General features: G+C 51.7%; 10 protein-coding genes across 10 annotated transcripts; 4 read left to right on the top strand and 6 right to left on the bottom strand.

Moving 5' to 3' along the window:
- Positions 1–303: 303 nt before the first annotated feature.
- N7515_002534 (uncharacterized protein) lies at positions 304–1,054 on the bottom strand (the record flags this gene model as incomplete). Its single annotated transcript, XM_056663278.1, has 2 exons — positions 304–984; positions 1,028–1,054. The coding sequence occupies 2 exons, from the start codon at positions 1,052–1,054 to the stop codon at positions 304–306; spliced, it is 708 nt and encodes a 235-aa protein (XP_056525391.1).
- Positions 1,055–1,728: 674 nt separating this feature from the next.
- N7515_002535 (CeGAL family transcription factor) lies at positions 1,729–3,852 on the top strand (the record flags this gene model as incomplete). The annotated part of the gene is made up of 1 exon (XM_056663279.1): positions 1,729–3,852. One exon carries the CDS (start codon positions 1,729–1,731, stop codon positions 3,850–3,852), a length of 2,124 nt encoding a protein of 707 aa, XP_056525392.1.
- Positions 3,853–4,438: 586 nt separating this feature from the next.
- Positions 4,439–4,938, top strand: N7515_002536 (uncharacterized protein; the record flags this gene model as incomplete). Its single annotated transcript, XM_056663280.1, has 2 exons — positions 4,439–4,484; positions 4,619–4,938. 2 exons carry the CDS (start codon positions 4,439–4,441, stop codon positions 4,936–4,938), a joined length of 366 nt encoding a protein of 121 aa, XP_056525393.1.
- A 1,074-nt stretch (positions 4,939–6,012) lies between these two features.
- Positions 6,013–9,526, top strand: N7515_002537 (tyrosyl-DNA phosphodiesterase 1; the record flags this gene model as incomplete). Its single annotated transcript, XM_056663281.1, has 7 exons — positions 6,013–6,259; positions 6,329–6,819; positions 6,881–7,224; positions 7,526–8,072; positions 8,162–8,274; positions 8,326–8,722; positions 8,783–9,526. 7 exons carry the CDS (start codon positions 6,013–6,015, stop codon positions 9,524–9,526), a joined length of 2,883 nt encoding a protein of 960 aa, XP_056525394.1.
- Positions 9,527–9,781: 255 nt separating this feature from the next.
- N7515_002538 (uncharacterized protein) lies at positions 9,782–10,344 on the bottom strand (the record flags this gene model as incomplete). Its single annotated transcript, XM_056663282.1, has 2 exons — positions 9,782–9,901; positions 10,021–10,344. The coding sequence occupies 2 exons, from the start codon at positions 10,342–10,344 to the stop codon at positions 9,782–9,784; spliced, it is 444 nt and encodes a 147-aa protein (XP_056525395.1).
- A 358-nt stretch (positions 10,345–10,702) lies between these two features.
- N7515_002539 (putative U-box domain protein) lies at positions 10,703–11,732 on the bottom strand (the record flags this gene model as incomplete). The annotated part of the gene is made up of 3 exons (XM_056663283.1): positions 10,703–10,936; positions 11,002–11,539; positions 11,650–11,732. The coding sequence occupies 3 exons, from the start codon at positions 11,730–11,732 to the stop codon at positions 10,703–10,705; spliced, it is 855 nt and encodes a 284-aa protein (XP_056525396.1).
- Positions 11,733–12,392: 660 nt separating this feature from the next.
- Positions 12,393–12,878, bottom strand: N7515_002540 (RpiB/LacA/LacB family sugar-phosphate isomerase; the record flags this gene model as incomplete). The annotated part of the gene is made up of 1 exon (XM_056663284.1): positions 12,393–12,878. The coding sequence occupies one exon, from the start codon at positions 12,876–12,878 to the stop codon at positions 12,393–12,395; it is 486 nt and encodes a 161-aa protein (XP_056525397.1).
- A 1,694-nt stretch (positions 12,879–14,572) lies between these two features.
- N7515_002541 (triose-phosphate isomerase) lies at positions 14,573–15,418 on the top strand (the record flags this gene model as incomplete). The annotated part of the gene is made up of 1 exon (XM_056663285.1): positions 14,573–15,418. One exon carries the CDS (start codon positions 14,573–14,575, stop codon positions 15,416–15,418), a length of 846 nt encoding a protein of 281 aa, XP_056525398.1.
- Positions 15,419–16,463: 1,045 nt separating this feature from the next.
- N7515_002542 (dihydroorotate dehydrogenase 2) lies at positions 16,464–18,086 on the bottom strand (the record flags this gene model as incomplete). The annotated part of the gene is made up of 2 exons (XM_056663286.1): positions 16,464–17,546; positions 17,607–18,086. 2 exons carry the CDS (start codon positions 18,084–18,086, stop codon positions 16,464–16,466), a joined length of 1,563 nt encoding a protein of 520 aa, XP_056525399.1.
- A 540-nt stretch (positions 18,087–18,626) lies between these two features.
- On the bottom strand, positions 18,627–20,194 carry N7515_002543 (zinc-dependent alcohol dehydrogenase; the record flags this gene model as incomplete). The annotated part of the gene is made up of 9 exons (XM_056663287.1): positions 18,627–18,811; positions 18,880–19,133; positions 19,203–19,253; positions 19,317–19,410; positions 19,465–19,545; positions 19,609–19,630; positions 19,697–19,778; positions 19,846–19,897; positions 19,963–20,194. The coding sequence occupies 9 exons, from the start codon at positions 20,192–20,194 to the stop codon at positions 18,627–18,629; spliced, it is 1,053 nt and encodes a 350-aa protein (XP_056525400.1).
- Between the last annotated feature and the right edge of the window lie 267 nt (positions 20,195–20,461).

The following is a 20,461-nucleotide window of genomic DNA, read 5'->3' on the forward strand; positions in this document are numbered from 1 at the left end:
TTCGAGGTTTGATCGTTTCAAGTTTGAGGGGTGCTTATATCGTGGAGATGAATGTGTTATACTCGGCTTTGAGGAGGAATCAGGAACTTCCGATTGATGTACAGCCCCTGAAGGTTCCGATCTCATTCGAGATTGTTCGAGTCGGTCGCCAAACATTGTTGCAGCCTGAGGCACAAATCGGTTAGAGTTCGCCCAGGACCGCCCAGGACTTAGCCCGTCACAGATAAGGAGTGCAAGTTCAATTGACCCTTCTACATACATTCGGATCTTGTGTATCGCGGTGAAACGAATCGGACCATCGGTTCAAAAATATAGACTTGGCTTATTTCGTGATAATTCTTCAGCTTTGCTCGGTCGGCCTATCCCACCTCTTGCAGATGCATCTGCCCCAGCGACACTGACAACATCATCGACACCAGTCGTTCCCTGTCTAGAACAGCCAGCCGATGAGGAAGACACCGCTTCATGTTCTGTCGTGGCCTGATGTCCAAAACATATCGGCGAAGCCATTGGTTCCGTTTCCGTGCGGGGCCGTTGAGCATCGGATGGATTCTCCGGCCTGACCCTGCCGTCTCTGGCCTGCCATGCATCTGAGACTGGTCCGGCGTGAGGCTCATACTCCGACCTGTGCATTATTTCGTGATCGGAAGTCACAAGGACTGCGCGGCCATTCCTTGAGCTCTCTGGAACTAGTCCTCCTGGTTGCTCCATGGTAAACTGGTCAGACATGGTCGTCAGCCAGCGCTCCATATCGTGCCATTCTCGAAGCGGTAGCTGAGACCACTCTTTCATGAGAGCTGCCTTTTGCCTGGGGACAGCATCCGTCTTCCTTGAGGCGGGCGCTGCGCTGGGTTGTCCAAGTGATCGAAGGCTCGTCAAAGCCCCGTAAAGGGCTGCCTCGGTCTCACTCAGCCTATGTTCCAGTTGGCTTAAATATCCCAACGGTAGTCCTCTGGCCAACAGTGTCAGCTTTCCCACGGGTACCTGCATATACTGTGTATGTGGACTTGGGTAGTGTCGCACGTACCTTTTCCCACTTTCCGGGTAAATACATTTTGATTCGCCTGCGCATTGGGAACAAAACGGGCTTGCGATGGCACATATCAGAGACATGACCGATTGGATATCGGCTGCAACGGTAGGAATGTTTTGATCTTACAGCTTGCGATCACACTACTCTACTTATCAGCGCGAATCTTGCGATTTCATGCAGAAGGAAAACACACTTTGCATTTTCGTTGTCTGCATAGTTCACAGGAAATCGGGCTCAGGTTCTCTTCTTCTAGTTGCGGATATCTAGAGTCAGTTACAGGATGACGCTCTGTGGGGGTATTCTGCTCGTGCCTGGCATGGTAACACCAGTTGCCTTCGTCCGTCTCGTTCGCAATGGTCCCATATTTAGGCTATAGGTGGCTGTAGGGTAATCAAATGCAGCACGCCTTGAATTGGCTACTCAAGAATGGAGTATGTTGGGCTGCCGAGGCCTTTCACTGGTGATCGATAGAGGATGCTGTTTGACGGGTGCAAGATTCGGACTAAGAAACGTCCGGGAGCATGAATGTAGGCACGTGACGGTTGATCATACCTATTACCTGAGGGCTGAGAGCCTGAGGCCCGCCCGCCGCCCGGAATGGCCAATAAGACGTGCCCAGGTGGACCTGAGAGCTACTGTGTAGGAATTGACCTCAAACAATCTCGGTTTGATGCAATGCGAGAATTACAGCAATAATGACCCCGGTTTCCCAATCCCCCGCCAGCACACGATTCGAGGGTAATGAATCTGGGCCATATCCTTCCCATGCGGCTAAGAGAAAGCGTACCTCCGCGGCAGGCACCTCAGAACCTTCACCTCGCGAGATTGGGTTTATGAGAGAATCTCGCAGCCACGGGTCAGCTAGCTTTATTGGAAGCTCGAGTGGAATTCATTTTATTCGTCATGTTTATGATGCCTTCGCACGTCGCTCTGCAGACTTGGATCAAGCTCGAGCCCGTGACGGAACCTCAGTGCCAGGAGAAGACGACCGGCTACGACAAGATACTGGCAGCATTCACGGCTCAGACAGTCTATGGGCAGTACACGAACTAGAATATTTATCTCGCCCCACCTTCGACGATCTTATTAGATGCACACGCAGCTATTTCGAGAATTGGCATCCAATCTTTCCATGTCTCCACGCCCCGACAGTCTTAAAAAGCCTTGAGGCTCTCAGCCAACAGGGAGCAAGCTCCTTGAGTCGATTGGAGTTGATGATAATCCGCTCCATTGTGTCTATTTCTCTCGGTGACAGTCGACAGACAGCATCGTCCGAGTCGAACCCCCGTCCCGTTCCTTCCGTTCTAGTCTTTCGATCCGTTCAACATATCATGCAGGACGTACAAAGCCTCCTCGAGGAGCCTACTACTTTACCATTGCTTCAAGCGGCATTCACTGCCCAACTTGCACTCACCTCTCTTTTGCGGTTGAATGCCGCCTCCAGGTTAGGGGGTGTCATCACTCGCACTGCACTTCACCTTGGATTGCACCGCTGTCCGGGCCGCTTCTCCTGTTTCAGCAGTGAAGAAAAAGATATTCGATGTCGGTTGTTCTGGTCAATCTATTCTCTTGAAAGATACCTTTCACAAGCCCTTGGCATTCCGCTCTCTATTCGAGATGACGACATCGACGTGTGCTACCCTGGCGCTGAGAGACATTCTTCAACAGGCTCCAAAGCAAACGATGACTACAAGCTGCGCTTACTGTGCCACATGGCAAAATTTGCACGTATTCGAGGATTGATAGTCGAACTTCGCAATAAGTCCATTCTCCACAGTCACGCCAGTCAGGCTGACGCAGCACATGTGACTGGGGAATTGGCCCAATGGTGGAATGAAGCTTTTGACGATGTTCACTCGGTCGAAGAGCCCATCGAAGCTGACCAGGAGCGAGAGCCGATTTTGCAACCATACCATAAGTTACTCCTGGTGGTCCTAAGGCACGAAGCTACAATCTCGCTCAATCGCCCTCTTCTAGCCTCCGAAAAGCCTAGTGCGGGTTATAAGACCGCCTTGCAGACTTGCATCGGATCTTCCAGGACTATACTTGTGGCTTTGAAAGACCACATGACCTCCCACCCGGAATCCCCGCTTTCCTGGCCAGGCTTCACATGGTCCACTTGGATGGCGTGCCTCATTTTGATGTTCGCTGCATGGGAAGGAGAGCTTGCCACATTAACAGCACTCAAATATGCTAGGATTGGGATAGCCATATTGGATAATCTATCACTGCGTGGCAGTGGCTGGCCGGAGACTTGTATTGAGGCAATCAAGAGCATGGAATCTGCCTTGCAGACACAGACTCCTAGCGAGCAGCAAAGCACAGCTCCTACCATATCGAATGGTATTGGTAGATCTGCTGAAGCTCAGACCCATCCAACACCATCGCGGGATAGGCGCATGTTTCACCACCCACCAGCGCAGGACGAAAATACTGAGGTTGGCCATGCAGGCCTCACGCCGGCCAGACCTCAGCCTTCGCTCTCGAATGGACCTCAGGATCGCCATGCCCCTGCCGGGTTCCATTCATCTCGATCCCCTCTTCACTCTCCGGCCCAAAACCTTGGCCACACGGGAAGTTACGACTCCGCCGCCTTTTCGCCGTCTATCGGTAACTTCGCTGAAGTGCTGGATCCTGCCGAGAACAGTTTCGTGCAGTCATCAGCTGGGCTGATATTCGGCAACATGGTAGATGGAAATGCTGCTTTCAATCCGAGTTTTGCTGGTCAAGACTCTATGCCGTTCTCGTCATCCATGCCCATCAACGATTTATGGAGTGTCGCCGATGGGCCATGGATGATTCACAATAGCTTTTTGTGAGTTACGATGATAACTCATAACAGCACATGTATGATAGTCGATTTCTATATGAACAGACCGTTCGATCTAGCTCAACGGCTACCTTTCTAACCGTAACTTTGGCCCCGCCACCACAACTTTCCCTCAGTACGAATAGCGTCATGTGCGGTCACCTGACCGCAAAACATCTATATAGGTTCCTTCTTGATTCAGCTCTCGTCTTTTCTTTCCTCTCCCACCCGTCAGTCCCTTCACCCTCGACAGCCCTCTTTATAACATCCCACGACTGCTTCAAAACCTTCAAGCTTACGATTCCATATCCCATACGCCATTAACCTTTACATTACGCCCACCTTTACATTTACGCACTTCTCGCTTTCAGCATGCCTCCTGGGGCCTTTACCAACCCTGAAGATTGGCGTTAAGACCACCGCCAGCCCCGCCCTGCATAGGATCCATTTCACAGGAGCCCTACGGCTATGGCCAAATTTCCAGGCCGAGGTCATGAATACCTACTTTCAATGCTCAGACCTGGAGCCAGCAAGTCATAGACGCCAAGTCTACAGGGCCAAATGCGGCTAATTTAACTGCTGAAGAACATCATAACATGTCGTTGTTTCATGCGAGACAGATCTTCAAGGAAGATCTCTCGGGTGCGCAGGTCAAGTTCTCGGCGCCATATCCAAAGAACAGCAGCAGGGCCTTGTGTTTGGCAGCTTCAAAGCTTGTCAGATAAGCCAATCCCTTAAGTACAACATCTGTTCACTACTAAAACATTGATTGATAGGGCCCTCGGACATTGCTGGACGAGCCAAGGCTATCGTACTTGGAGATACCAAGTTCCATTGGTCACCCCTGGATGTCATCAATAGCGCACGTCCAAGTCGCGCCGATCCCGACTTCGATGCTGCACTGGACATTATCCTTCCGATTGAACAAGTGCAGCATTACTGCGCTATGTCGAGATGTCGGTTTGGCTTTTTGTTCTCAGAAGCCGGCGCATTTATTATGGCAATTCTCCGAGGAGCAAGACATGCAGCGATCGCCGAGGCCTCGGCGGAGTATCCCACGGCCCTTCTATGGCACGACCTCGGCCCCAGATATTGATATGACTAGCCTACCGGCATCCGACGGCGGTACCTCGTTCAATTCCGAGACACAGCCAGGCCGACCTATTCGTCTGGTGGAGTATGCCTTTGTCGCTTGGGATGCTCATGGAGTCGGCCGATTGAGCGTCAAGCTTAGCTCCTGGCAAACGGTAGTGAGCTCAGACCAGACTATGCGCCAATTAATCTGAGCAGCATCTCAATGTTGGCTTGGCCTCGTCCTCCCTTCAGCCTGGCCTGCAAGCAGCAGGTTCGCTGCGGAGGGGGCAGACGGGGGAAACATCCACAGGCGCTTCAATGGCCCGGCAGCACACAGATGTTTCTCTCAGAGAACACGGCGACTATTTCGGTTTCTTCTTGCATGGTGTTGACATACATACGATGTCTTGTCATGTGCCTCTGTGTTTACAGCCTGAGGCCTCTCACAGACTCATCCATTGTTGTCCTCTTTGTTTCGGCAGGCTTAAATACAGCCTGCTTTCCATAGCTCATGAATCAGTTTCTTCTTCTCTCTTCTTCCCATCCACTAGTTTCGTAGCCTCAACAATAGGGGTGGACGCAATTTACAACCTATTACCTCTGAAAAGTCTTTTTGGGGGATGCATGATGGATATAAATGGTCATGGACTGATCGAAGGATGGAAGATCATGAGTTCAGGAACTCCAGATCCTGAGATCGCCATGTAACTTCACATATACGCCCTATGATACTAACTAAGCACTTTAATGCAAAAGTCTCGCGTTCTACGACCTATGCGTGGTAGTTACAGGTAGTTCACAGGTAGTAGGTAATCAGTGGTTCGCCGGCGGACATGTCTTTCTCCGGGCGGACCCCTTCCCCACTGCACGACGCGGGGTTTTCAACCTCCGCCCGCACCCCGCGACAATGATGATAGTTGGACGGGCTCTCGATGAGGGGGATGTGATAGGTTTCCGAGTCGATATGGTGTGGAGAGCCAATTTGGAGAAGATGAACCAAAATACATATAAAAGCCCTCGTATCCCCTGAGCCCATCTGCCTCAACCATCTCCCGAACCTACTTCAGAACAAAAGCTTCACCCCAATACCTATACGATGGCTGCTCAAAAGACCTATAGCATCGCCTCGATCCCAGCCGACGGAATCGGGCCGGAGGTCATCAATGCCGGCATCACAGCGCTGAATGCCTTGACCGACACCCTCAAGACATTCAAATTGGAATTCAAAAACTACGACTGGAGCTCCGAGACCTTCAAAAAGACCGGGAAATACATCCCAGACGGCGGACTAGAGGAACTCAAGAAGCACGACGCAATCTTCTTCGGTGCCGTCGGCGCTCCCGGTAAAGCTTACAAAAATACCCCCCATTAGTTACTTTTCAAAACAGATAACTAACTCGAGCAACACAAAGATGTCCCCGACCACATCTCCCTCTGGGGCCTAAGACTCGCCATCTGCCAGACCTTCCAGCAATATGCCAACGTGCGCCCAACCCGCGTATTCCGCGGCACCGAGTCCCCACTGCGAAATTGCGGACCCAAGGACCTTGACTGGGTGATTGTGCGCGAGAACAGCGAGGGCGAGTATGCGGGTCAGGGCGGTCGCTCGCACGTTGGAAAGCCGTGGGAGGTTGCGACGGAGGTTTCTATCTTCTCCCGGCACGGGGTGGAGAGAATTATGCGGTTTGCGTTTGAGACTGCTCAGAAGCGGCCGCGGAAGCTGTTGACTGTTGTTACGAAGAGCAATGCTCAGCGAAATGGATTGGTTCTCTGGGATGAAGTTGCTAAGGCTGTTGCGAAGGATTTCCCTGATGTCACTGTTGATAAGATGCTTGTCGATGCTATGACGACGCGTATGGTCTTGAAGCCTGAGAGTTTGGATACGATTGTTGCTACGAATCTGGTGGGTTGTTGCTGCGAGATATATGGGACTGCGCTTTTACTGACTTGGTGGTTTTTCACAGCATGCGGATATTCTCTCGGATCTTGCTGCTGCGCTGGCTGGGTCGATTGGTATTGCGCCTACCTCTAACCTTGACCCTACACGCGAGTATCCTAGTATGTTTGAGCCTATTCATGGCTCCGCTTTTGATATCACTGGTATGGGTATCTCTAACCCTGTGGCTACGTTCTGGACGGCGGCGGAGATGCTTGCTTGGCTCGGTGAGGAGGAGGCGTCTAAGCAGCTGCTGGATTGCGTTGAGAATGTATGTGAGCAGGGTGTTCTTACTCGTGACTTGGGTGGTGATGCTACTACGAAGCAAGTTACCGATGCGGTTGTGGCGGAGATCAAGAAGCTTGGGGCTAAGTAAATAGCTGATCGCAATGAGCATGGAATATCATAACAGATCAGTCCACCATTGAGCCCCTGAGCAGCCCGTTACCTAGCTTACCTAGGTACTACCTACAGGCTATCATGGATGGAACCTTGCAAATCGGATGCCCTATACTCTAGGTACCAGAGGGTGATGTGAGCCCTTTTGTAAGACGCCAACGCTGCGAAATTGGATATCCATGTACAAGTTTTTCCGACCAAATCAACGAATCGCCATGGAATTTTTTACCAAATATATCTTACGCCGAATTCTCACTTCTCAAAGTATAGGTAGAACGTTAGAACGTTCCCTCGTAGATCGCCCAAACCCGGGCATCGCGACCGCCTTTTCCTCGAAACCCATCAACCCCCAGCCCAATGGAAACCTCCTCCAATCCAACAATAAGATGGAGCCCCCTTCCAAAAAGCCCCGACTCTCAGAGTCTGGCACAGATGGTACAGTAAACACCACATTCGCCTCTCTACACAGAGCCATCAGTCCACCGCTCCGGCGAGCAACCTCACAGCCGTCGAAAGATCTCCAAACACCAGCTGGTGATAAGACGTATCCAACTGGATCTAATAGTGATCGGATCCAGTATGTCAATTCACCTACACAGCTTACGTATATTCGAGATCTACCAGCAGGCAACAATGTCGACACAGTCCGACTACGCGATATCCTGGGGGACCCCATGATCCGCGAATGCTGGCAGTTTAACTACCTTTTCGATGTTGATTTTCTGATGTCTCACTTTGACGAGGATGTTAAGGATTCCGTGCAGGTTAAGGTTGTGCATGGGTCGTGGCGGAAGGAGGATTCGAATCGGGTTCGGGTTGAGGTGCGTACATTCAACATTGCCTATGTGCTCTTCTTTTGGATAGATCGTTGGCTAGAAACGTGACATGCAAGACTGACACTGACTTCTAGGAAGCCTGTTCGCAATATCCAAACGTGGAGCCAATTGTGGCCTACATGCCCGAAGCCTTTGGCACACATCATTCCAAGATGATGATTCTTCTTAGACATGATGACCTGGCTCAGTAGGTTTCTCATATTGAGCTCTTGTGGCTTGGTTCTGATGATTTGAATAGGATTATTATCCACACTGCCAATATGATCCATATGGACTGGACCAACATGACACAAGCTGTCTGGCGCTCTCCGCTGCTTCCCCTGCAAAAGGAAGTCCCATCAGGACCTCAGCCTGATACAAAATTCGGCTCGGGGGTGCGGTTCAAACGGGATATCCTGACCTATCTAAAAGCGTACGGGCCCCAAAGGACCGGCCCATTAGTCCAGCAGTTAAACACATATGACTTCGGAGCTATCCGCGCTGCACTCGTTGCCAGCGTCCCGTCTAAAAAGCACATCAGTGATTGCAGCTCAGAAGAAGACACGCTATGGGGTTGGCCAGCTCTGAAAGATACAATGCGCCGGATTCCGATTCAGCAGAAGAAGACCAACAAAAAGCCACACATAGTAATCCAGGTAGGTCCACCACCTCCAACCCCACCACTATCTCCATAACCAGCTCCCAACAATCCCAAGATCTCATCAGTCGCAACCCTCGGCCAAACAAACAAATGGCTCAAAGAAATCTTCTTCAAAGTCCTCGCCCCAACACCACCACCACCACAACAACCAACCTACTCAATAATCTTCCCAACCCCCGACGAAATCCGCCGCTCCCTAAACGGCTACAACTCCGGCGGTTCAATCCACATGAAAACCCAAAGCCCAGCCCAACAAAAACAACTCCAATACATGCGTCCGCATCTCTGCCAATGGGCCGGCGACGTTCTCCCACCAGGAACCTGCATCGATCTATCCGAGGATAGCTCCCCGAAGCGCGAAGCAGGCCGCAACCGCGCAGCACCGCATATCAAAACCTACGTGCGCTTCGCGGACTCGGATATGAAATCCATCGACTGGGCGATGGTCTCGTCGGCGAATCTGTCCACGCAGGCGTGGGGCGCGGCACCGAATGCGGGCGGCGAGGTGCGTATCTGTAGTTGGGAGATTGGTGTTGTCTTTTGGCCGGAGCTTTTTCGGGAGGATACTGGTGAGGGGACTGCTTCCGGCTTGGAAAAGGGGGGTTCCACCGCGCTGATGGTTCCTTGTTTTAAGGCTGATTGTCCTAGTATACCTGATGGGGCTGAGACAGATTTGCTGGTCGGGTTCCGTATGCCTTATGATCTTCCGCTGACGCCGTATGGAGTCGGCGATGAGCCGTGGTGTGCGACTGCTTCGCATCGTCTGCCGGATTGGCGGGGGCAGAGCTGGATTGTATAAGATTGCTGCTCTGCATGAGTCATTGCTATATCTATTATGGTAGTTTCCCTTGGGGTTGTGAGTGGTTTATAAAGCCCAGCATGTGTCTTTTAGGATACTGGGGAATGCGAGATCATGGAAAGTAGCATGCATTTGTACTCGTTGTATTCGTAGAGCTAGAGACGATATGAATTATCTGTTCTCTGCAAGATCACCGCACTTCCAAAAATCCACAGGTAGATATCCTCCCAACATCAAATCTGCCAATTTCATCGTTTATTCGTCACGGGTACCGTACTTGGAGATCAAGGTGTTGACGTGACCAATGTAAAGCTGGTGAGCCTTAACCTGGCTGTAATCCTTAACCTTCTCCCAAGCACCGAAGAGCTGCTTCTTCTGTAAACCGCAAACAATCGTTAGCTACCAACGTCTGTCTCAAAGTGGGATGTATAGCGTGGCTTGCGGGGAGTTCCACAAGCACACGAGCTCAAGCCAAGTTTAAAATTGAACCATACCTGAATATCGAACATGCCGGGCTTCTCCATAACCTCGCCCTTGCCAACCTTGAAGTAGATGTACAGGTCCTTTTTCTCCATAAGACCGGGGGAAGTCTTCAGCATCATGACAGCCTTGGCGGCGAATTCGAAAGCCTTGCGGAGGGTTTCGGCCTCGGCGGCATCGTCGAGCTTCTCGAATTCACCCTGCTCGGAGACCTTCTCGTAGACGGCCTTGAGGGCTTCGATGTCGATGCCGGCGGCGGCTTCTTGGACTTCGGAGGTGAACTTCTCCTTCTTCTGGGCGGCCTCCAGGGCGGTGATGAAGGGGGTGATGTCGGACATTTTTGTAATGTGGGATTTGTGTTTTAAGGGTTGATATAGGTAGAAAGCAGAAGCTGAGGATTTGTATGTGGGGTTGTTGAGGATGTTGGAGATCGTTGAGGGAGTAGTGGGGGTCCGCTGACACACTCGCCAGTTGTCTCTGAGCGCGGGGTTACGTTTACGAGATGGCTGTGATGTGGGCCAAGAGCTGAATAAATGACCTATGGTATGGCTATATACACGTATTTAGATCCAAAAACTTCTCTGGCTACCCATGCCGGCAGATGCATGTCCATATGCGACCGGGAAATCACTCGCTATGCATACGCCAATAAAATCAACACCCAAAGAAATGTACATATTGGAATAAGAAAAAACATCACCAGTCAACTGCCCATCCATTCTTCGTCAGGAACTCCTCACACGCTGCCTTGAGAGCGTAATTGTTCCGCAGATCTTTAACAGACATCGGAGTGCGAGTTAGAGGATCAACACCCGCCTTCTCAACATATTTAGTGATGCCAATGCGGTCGTAGCTGACGCCAGAAGGCGTGATGACTGGATCATGCATAATCTCGAAGGTGATGCCGTCGATAAGATGGTCAGGGACAACCTAGAAACGCAGCAGAAGGTCAACAACCCAGCCAAACATAGCAAAAGCCCCGAACAAACACATACCCGTTCTTGAATCTCACCCTTGGAAGCAATGCGAAATGCCTCCCTCAAGTTCTTAACCTTATTCTCAGCATCCTCCCGCAGTGCCTTCTCGTCCTCCCCAAATCCGATCTCGCCAATCTCCCCGCGATCCAGACGGCCCTGCAACTCGCCCAGCGCACGCGTCAAATCAGCCTCAATAAGAGCCTCGACAGCGCCCAGAGTCTCATCGAGCTCCCGCACCCGAGCAGTCTCCTTCGCAGCCCAAATCTGCTGCTTAGCGCGCAGCACCGTCCGAGACAGATTCTCTGTCTGGACACTCTTCGCTTCCAGACTCTGTTTGTATGCGTCGCTGGCGACTTCGTATGCTTCCTGTGGGCGCTGGAGGCCCAGCAGGGCCTGGGCAAGGTAGTAGCAGCTCTTGAGGACGGCCGGATTCTTCAGCCCGTAAATATCGATCGCGGCGCGAGCATCGTGTTCAACGCCCGCCCATTTGGCGAGTTTGATACGCGTTATCGCGCGGTTTGTGAAGAATGTTGCATCGTGCGGGTTCTTTTGGATTCTATTTCGCGACAGGGATGTGAGCTCGGGTTTGTGCAAATGATCGCGTGGCGTTCCGGAAATGAGGGGGGCGAGGAAATTGGGGTCGGAGGGGTCGGTGTATTTGCTTACGCTTGGGAGAAGTATTCTTCAGCGCCGCTGAAATCGCCTGCTTTGAAGAGCTCGTTGCCCTTGGCTTTCAGTTCTTGGGCCATGATAAATGTGTGTGAGAGTTATTTGAGGGTTGAATTTGAGGATGCTGATCTAGTCTCCAGGGTGGGGTTGCTCCACCATATAGAGTCAGAAGCGACAGGAGATGTGGATAATGCTGAAGTTCATACGAGCAGATCACAGTGAGAACCCTAGATGATCTGCAAGATCCCGTGAGAAAGGCCTTTGTGAGTCCATCTTTCTTTTCAGCGTCGGTAGAGTGCGCGTTGTTATGTTCAGTTGCGTACCTCGTGGAAAGACGTGGATCCCCGCAGAACATCTGAGTCAGCTAATCGGCACGTGGACCACAAGGCCCGGGGATGACGGAATCGAAAGGGATCGTTGGATTCGATCGTGGCTCATAGCCTCATAGGTGCAACCTGTGCGCGTCCTACAGATCTATTGGAGATGACCAGCCAGTGGACCGCAGTTGGAGAGAATTTTTCATTGACTATGTACATTTGTGATCTTCTGATCCATTATAGGAACGAAAGGAACATTGGAGTCGTGGTATCATGCGCTGTAAGAACTGGGAAAGGCATAACAATCAATGCATACAAGTGACACTTGACGATTCATGCTCGGTCAATGATCAAAGCAGTTGGGAGGTCGGTGTCAAGACTTGAAGTTTCAGAAGTTTGTTCGAAGGCGTGATATCTCGGTATTTAAGCGGCAGCGCGGAACTGAGCCTCATAGTCGCTGATAGCTTGGATCTTGGCAGCAGAAGCGCTCTTAGGGTCGAAGCGGTAGTTGAGCCAGTCAGTGGCGAGCTTCTTGGCCAATTCGACGCCGATGACACGCTGGCCCATGCACAGGACCTGGGCATCGTTGCTCAGGATGGAGCGCTCGACCGAGAAGGGATCGTGGGCAGTCACGGCCCGGATGCCGGGAACCTTGTTGGCAGCAATGGCAACACCGAGTCCAGTGCCGCAGATGAAGAGGCCACGGTCAGCCTTGCCTTCGGTGATGAGCTTGGCGCCCTCGACGGCGGGGTGAGGGTAGGCAGTCTTGTCTGAAGTGGAGTTGACGCCGACATCAATGATATCGGCGACCAGAGGGTTCTTCTCGAGAACAGCCTTGATGGCATCCTTATAAGGAACACCGGCCTCGTCGCAGGCCATGACGATGCGGAGGGGAGCTGGAGTAGACATGATGAAGGTATAGATAGGTAAGATCAAGTATATATGAAGAACGGAGTATATGAATTGAATGAAAGCTCGCGAGAGTATGGATATGAGAATAGAGTTATAGAGAAAAAGAAGACCGGATCTGGGAATATGCCAGGGGTCTTTATATCTTTTCTGCTCAGCTGCTTTTCCCCCTCTCTTTCTTCCTCCATGTAGCCGGTGCAACCAAGTACCCCAGATCCAGCCAATCTTCTCGGAATCATCGATAAGTCGTTCTCCACCGAGGGAATGCCAATGATATGTCCGATCTTAGGATTTATTACGTGTATTCCCAGCATTCAGGGTGGCTCCCAGCATCATGACAGCGGGCTGTGAGTGGCCAATGTCAAACGACGTCGAACCGAAGGATGCTTTTAAAACGCTCGTTTTATGCGATACATGACTCTTCCCTCGTATTACACGGGATGTTATTAAACCTCGCCGGGGCTGGCTTATTTCTCGGAAATCACTTTCTCACTCAAGCCATCGATGTCAGTGGTTCGTCTATTGCAGCTATGGTGTAGGGCACAACGGGTGTGGCTGTTACACAGACATATTAAATTTCCCCCTCATTAATCCTGGTGCCTCTAAAAAGCCAAGGGTTGGGTCGGTCTTGAGTTTCACCTGTATTCCCGGTGCCAGGGGTGAATTCCGTGGCTAAGGCCTGGGCACCTCGTATATTGTCTAGTCTCTCTTAGAACGGGAAGAGGCGGGGGAACTAATCGGAAGGGCCAATTTTGATGCAATTGACGTCGATAACTTAACATCAACAAACTCTGTCAACAGTCTTACAGTCATGATAGGGACTTATCATTGTGAACGTGATTCCCTACAAATAGTGTACAGAGTACATACATCATGTACAGCTACGATATGTACCTACTTCGTACAAGATACTATCATACTATGCCTATCGCTTCGACGCTAACCCGCATTGATGTGCATCGCCTCATGGGGCGGGCGCTCGCCAGGCAATGATTCTCCCCGCTTTAACCCCACTGTCTTCAATATTGTTGGTTCCGTGGTTCTCGATAACCGGTTCCTTGTATTGAACTGGAACTTACACCTTTTTCTTTTGATCGACAGGCTATGATGTACCCTTGCATACGTACACATACTAGACTTTGATGTGAACATAGAAATGCACAAGATAGATAACGCCAATTCCAGCAGAACTGAAAGTATTGCCCCTCTTTTGCTGCTCTTTATGTACCTGACGCTATTCACATTTCGTCCTTTGCCCAACCGCAGTGATACCTACATGTACAAGTACAACCCTTGGACCCGCCATTGTGTATATCCCGTACTGAATTCTAATGTTACCTAGACACTTCATGTACCAATGGCATGTTTTCAAAGTACCTTTCTCATGTTTAGAGCATAACGCTAGGGGACTTCGGCCGAGGCCGAAAAACGCCGCTAACGGGGATGCGCATTGACGTCTTGGTCCCTTGGAATTACGCAGTAGCTCGATATAATCGAGGAAATTAGTTCGAAGACATCGAGCCAGTCCATCCGAAGCAACTATTCCGAGACTTTCCCCTCTCAGAGTCGCACTAGACGGGAACGCTAACACAATCCCCGACAACCCCTCAACTTTCAAGACCCCATCATCAACAGTTATTCAACACACCCATCAACACACCTATCAACACACAACTCTCCAGCAGAGAACCGCCATGGCCTCCCCCTACCCAATCCTCCCAGAGAAGCTCCTTCTCATCTCTTTGAAGATGTACTTCACCCCAGACCGCACACTCACCTATCTCCGCGACCTCCTCAACCCAACCAACGAGATCGTCCACCCCCAAAACCGAGACAAGCTCCTCCTAGCTCTAATCCCCGACTTCCTCACCATCTGGCCGTGTGCCCAAATCCTCAAAGAATACGAATCCCACCTCACCACCACCGGAATCTCCCCATCCCCATCCCCCTTCCTCCTAGGCGCCCAAGACTGCTTCTGGGAACCCCAAGGCGCCTACACAGGCGAAGTATCACCCGCCTCCATCCGCAGCCTGGGCTGCTCAATCGTCGAGCTCGGCCACGCCGAGCGCCGCGCCATCTTCAACGAAACAGACGACCAAACCGCCCGCAAAGCCGCCGCAACCTGCGCCCAGCACATGGTCCCACTCGTCTGCGTCGGCGAAGTAACCGCCCCAGGCCCCGTCGCATCCCAAGCCGTCGGCCAGGCTGTCTCTGAATGCGCGGTGCTTGTGCGCGCCGTCCTGGCTGCTATTCCTGCCGACGCACCCGTTATCTTCGCCTACGAGCCTGTCTGGGCCATTGGCCAGCCAAAGCCTGCGGGCGTTGATCATGTCGCGGCCGTTGTGGAGGGTATCCGGGCGGTCATTGGCGCCCGACCTGGTGCTGCTCGTGTCTTGTACGGTGGCAGCGCGGGACCGGGGCTTTGGGGTGCTGGTGGGCTTGGAAAGGCCGTTGATGGGATGTTCTTGGGCCGCTTTGCGCATGAGATCGAGGGGGTGCGCAAGGTTGTCCGGGAGGTGGAGGAGACGCTGGCTGTGTGATGTGGCCGCGTTATTACTGGCTTTTCTATGCCTATACGCTATGCGCTCTTCAACATGGACGATACAATGCTTCAATGCCTTGATACCTGATATATGTGGGCCCCCGTACAGGTGTGCATATGGTATTGTGTTTCATACCATTACACTTCCTTGTCATCGTTATACGGAAAAGTACATAACACAGCTAAACAGAAAGAAACGGCAAAAATAACACAGGCGCATCTAGACATCAACCGACTCTGTCACAAAAGAAAAATGGAAAAAATGACAAAACAAGAAAAGGTGGGAATCTCAACCGATGACCACCCCCGAGCTTCTCTCGGGAAGCCTATCTGGGGGAACCCGAACCCTTGGGGCCGGGCAAACCCACTATCGGTGGAGAACTGGAGCTTCCAGTTCCAATTTCCCCGGTTTTTCCTTCTCCATCTTCGGTCCTGTCACGCAGCTGATCAGGATTTGCACCTCAGGTGACTTTCAAGCTTTTTTTTAAGGCTTTTTTTAGTCTGCATGGAACCCGGGTCCTACTCCTGGCTCGTGCGTAGATCGGATGATCTCCGATACTATGAAGCTATGTGGACGGCTTTCCTGGTCCACTGCCGATGCCATTACTACAGTACAGTACTAGTCGTCCCCTTTGTGTGGGGTTTATGGTGGACTCCCCTCCCGTTTGCACTGATCGAGTAATCCGAGCTATTGAATTTTGATATACGACTGACTTTCTATCGAATAATCGGAGGCATTACGGGGTCAACTCTTACCGACTGTTAGTAGGTCCCCCTTTTTGCAATGTTCTCTTTTCTGGTCCCGGTACTGCCTATATTGGCTGTTCCACAGCCTCAGAGCTGTGATTCTCCGTACCGCTTGTCTCCTGTGAGTCAATTGTATTTCTCGGGCGAAAAGACCGGGGAAGGAAACAAGATCTAGTCAAAACAGCCGATATCACAATGGGATTATGCATTCCTTATTTCGTATCAACGTTATATACAGAGTCTACTTTTTAAACTTTCGGCTCTAGAAGAACGAACAGTACAGAAGTCTAGACCGCTCATTTCTCCTGCAGCTCTTTCCGCAGCTCCTGCTTGACTCGTGTGACAGTGCCAACACCACTGTAGACAACGCCAGTGTACATCATAGCGACCGAAGCACCAGCCTTGAGCGCCTCACGCGCCTCCTGGCCGGTCGTGATACCACCAGAGGCGAAAATAACCTTCCGAGGAAGCCCAGACACTTTTTCGACGGGCTTATCGGCCTTATCCGAGTCCGCAGCCGACGGCGGTCCCTGGTCAAGCAAGGCGCGGTAGCGGGCGACGAGTGCAACAGAACGGTCAAACAACTGCGGGCCGGAGTAGCCGCCGGTTTCCTTCAGAGTCTTCTGTTCCTCGGCGGGGAGGACGAATCCCTTGGGCAGGGGATCGGGTCGACGGTTGGTTGTGTTTCCGACGATGACGCCATCGACGCCGGAGTTCCAGACAGCCTCGCAGATTCCGGAGATCTGTTCGTCGGAGTCCTCGTCCGGGCTGACCTTGACCATAACGTAGGGCTTGGTCTTGCGCTGGATGTTCTTCGCCGAGGCGACGACTGCAGTCAGGATTGCTGTGAGAGGTGCGGCGGCTTGGAGGTCGCGCAGACCGGGAGTGTTTGGACTAGAGACGTTGACAACGAGGATATCAGCATATGGCGCGACGCGATCGACGCAGTAGACGTAATCGCGCTTGATCGCTTCGATGTCTGAGTCCGGGGTGAGCTTGTTCTTGGCGACTTGCACCGCGAGCAGCTTGCCGGGCACCAGACTTCCCGGTGGAACGTTAGCTTCGCCGTCCAGAACACGTAGCACGGACTCCTCGTGCGAGCCGAACCCGACCGCGTAGGCAAAGTCAGATACACGCTGCTTCAGCACCTTTGCCATGTGGTCGGCACCCTTGGAGTTAAGGCCGTAGCGGTTGATCATGGCATGTTGGGAGGGCAGCCGGAACACTCGAGGCTTGGGGTTTCCTTCCTGTGGCAGGGGAGTGGTACCACCGACCTCAACAATGGCGGGGCCGATGTCGAACAGGGCGTCGGGGACGTCGGCGTGCTTGTCCAGACCGGCGGAGATACCGATAGGGTTTGAAAGAGTGTACCCGAAGACCTGAGGATGGATATCTCGTCAGCAATTGATTCTCAGTCCAGTTTTGGAGAAGGCTGTTACCTCAGTTGCCAGGGCACCATCGCTGTCAGGGTCGCCACGCTCGCGCGGGTGGAGACCATATCGGTAAAGCATCTTCAGGTTCTCTACACCAATGTGGTGCGCGTCCTCCGCATCGGGCCACAGGAGGCGGATGAGGGGGACCACTCCGTATCTGTGGATACTGGCTCTGGTGTCCGTTCCATAGATATAGCCCACAAGTAGCGTCAGGGCCAACGAGGTACCGTACAGGAGCTTCCTCGAGCCTCGATCCGCTTTGCGAGGGATCTCCTTAGCTGCCTCCTTTGTCGCATCCTTCACCTGCTCCTTGGCTGCCTCGGCAGCCGCTGGTGCAGCGGAGTCTGAAGCATATCGTGAAGCACCGGGGAAGCGCACGGCCCGCTTCGAAATCAATGCGGACGGACGTTGGGTCAAACTGTATGTAGGGAAGGTGCGAGCCCGGGCACTGGCTCTCCAGGCCATTCGTGCAGACGGTGTAGCCATTTTAGTGTCGTGCGGAACTTATTGTCTTTGTCGGCGAAGCAACGCCCGAACCTATAGCGGTTAATTCTTGCGACTGAAGGTGGAATGGGACTAGCACCCAATAGCTGGCGGAGATCCAGGTTGTGGGCATTCCAATTGACCAGTTATAACGGCACATGGAGGCCACTGGGCATGCTAGGGGCACTCACAATTTCAATTGAGCTCGATCCGACGTTCTCGCGGCGGTTCGCAAGGGCGGATTCGGGTTCTTTGCCTGCAGAATCCGGGCGGTGGAGATAGAGTCAGCAGAATGTTGTAAGGCGGTATCACTGGTAGTATGCACATGCACATCATTCGGATTTCGGAATCCTCTCAGCAACGCTCTTTTACTGTGTAGAAGACAAAGGAAATGACTTACGACCTATGCAGGCAGGTAGGCTGAGGCAGGAAATACAAACATTCTAACCTAGGTAGTTAAAGTTTGGACACTCTAGTCTGCGACTAGTAGTCTCACCAAATCGAGCTCCGTGGTTGTAAACATTGAGCTAGCTGCTAACAATCCTACTGGGGGATCCTCAAAACCACACGGCCGTCGATCTCCGAGCGCTCCAGGCGGTCCAATACCTCATTGATATCATCCAGCTGGTAGACGTCAATGTGCGCCTTGACATCTCCAGCTACTGCCATCGCCAGAAGCTCGTCCATCTCAGCAGCTGTCCCCGCAGAGTTCCCGACAATAGTTTGACCTGTATGAATGATCAGACTAGCTCATGTTTTGCTCTCAGTCTCACGGGACACAAAGTAATGTTCCTACCCTTGACAATCATATCGAACGGTGTGGCTGGCAGTTTGAACGGGCTGCTGGGAATACCGACACAAACCAGTGTGCCAAGCGGACGCAACATTTGCATACTTTGCTCGTATGCTCGCTCGCCATTAGCAGTGCAGATCACAGCGTGAACACCGAACTTTGTCTTGGCCTTGACTTCTTTGACAATGCCAACTTCCCGGAAATCTAAAAACTCCGAGGCACCAAGAGAAAGACAGAGTTGCTTCTTCTTCTCACCACTTTAGTATCAATATGTCAGTTCAAGGACAAGATACAGACAGACGGTCTCAAGCCGGGGTATCTCGTACCTGTCTATCGCAATGACTTTGAGGCCTTTCTTCGCGGCGATTTGGATTCCCCTGCAATGTTCCTTTTGTCAGAATACAAGCCTTCCATTGCTCGGGTCTGAATTGGGACTATACATATGACCAAGGCCACCGCCGGCGCCAAGAATAGCGAGGTAGTCTCCCGGACGAGTCTTGGTCTTCATGATAGAAGAATACATCGCAATGCCAGCTAGAATGGAAGTATTAGCAGTGATATGAGCAATGCAACCCGGCAGATAGATACCACAAAGAAGAGGCGCAGCACTGTCCGGTGAAAGCTGCTCCGGAATCTTCGTTACATGTTGTGCTGGACTGACAATATACTCTGAGCCACGACGTTAGAGCTAGTTCATGTGAATGATGCTAAGAGAGAGACGGTAAGACTTACGTTGGAAGGTCCCAGGTACATTCTGCACATATAAAATGTAGTCAGTAACGGAAAACATAACATCTGCATGTTGAACTGCACAACTGACTGCACCAGCGTTCTTCTGATATGGGCACGCAGTATGATTGATTTCGCAAATCTCACACTGGCCACAGGAGCTATACAGCCACCTAGTGCGAATTGATCCAGGTCAATGTGATTTCAATCGAACAGTGACTTTACCCAGGAAGAACCAACCTGATACCGACACACGTTCCCATCCATTGAATTTCATCAACCCCCAGTCCGACTAAGAGCGACGACAGGTTATCTTAGTATGATGTGTGACCCAGTTTCAACGGAGGTGGTGCTTACCTGCCACTACTTTGCCAATGCCTTCATGACCGGCCACATCAGTCAACATAGGTGTATCACCGCGGATACTGTGAATGTCCGAGTGACACACTCCAGAATATTCGAGCTGGACGAGGATTTCGCCTTTTCCTGGAAGTGGTACTGGACGATTGCTCCTGATCCCCACCTTTGCGGAGGCATCTGTCTTAGTAGGTTCGATAACGGCGGCGATTTGAATCCGAGGTACCGCCATCTTGCTCGTTGAGTCCTTTGAAGAGAAAGGGATTATGTGGAAGAAAGACTTCTAATTAAGTACACATGTCTGAATAATCGGTAGTTCACAGCTAATCCGATAGGCGGTACTTATGGTATCGCAGATGCGGGGGTGAGGGAGTAGGCAACGATAAGCAGGAATCAGGTGCAGCAGATGCCAAGGTGATGAAAGAATCTTATAGGCAAGGCAGACAAGATGGAGGAGGAACCAATACGGGTCTCTGATATACTCGAGTGGAATGTAGCT

The sequence above is a fragment of the Penicillium bovifimosum genome, assembly GCF_028826915.1.
Source record: "Penicillium bovifimosum strain IBT 22155 chromosome Unknown utg000002l_segment0_segment0, whole genome shotgun sequence".
In the NCBI taxonomy this organism is placed as follows: Eukaryota; Fungi; Ascomycota; class Eurotiomycetes; order Eurotiales; family Aspergillaceae; genus Penicillium; species Penicillium bovifimosum.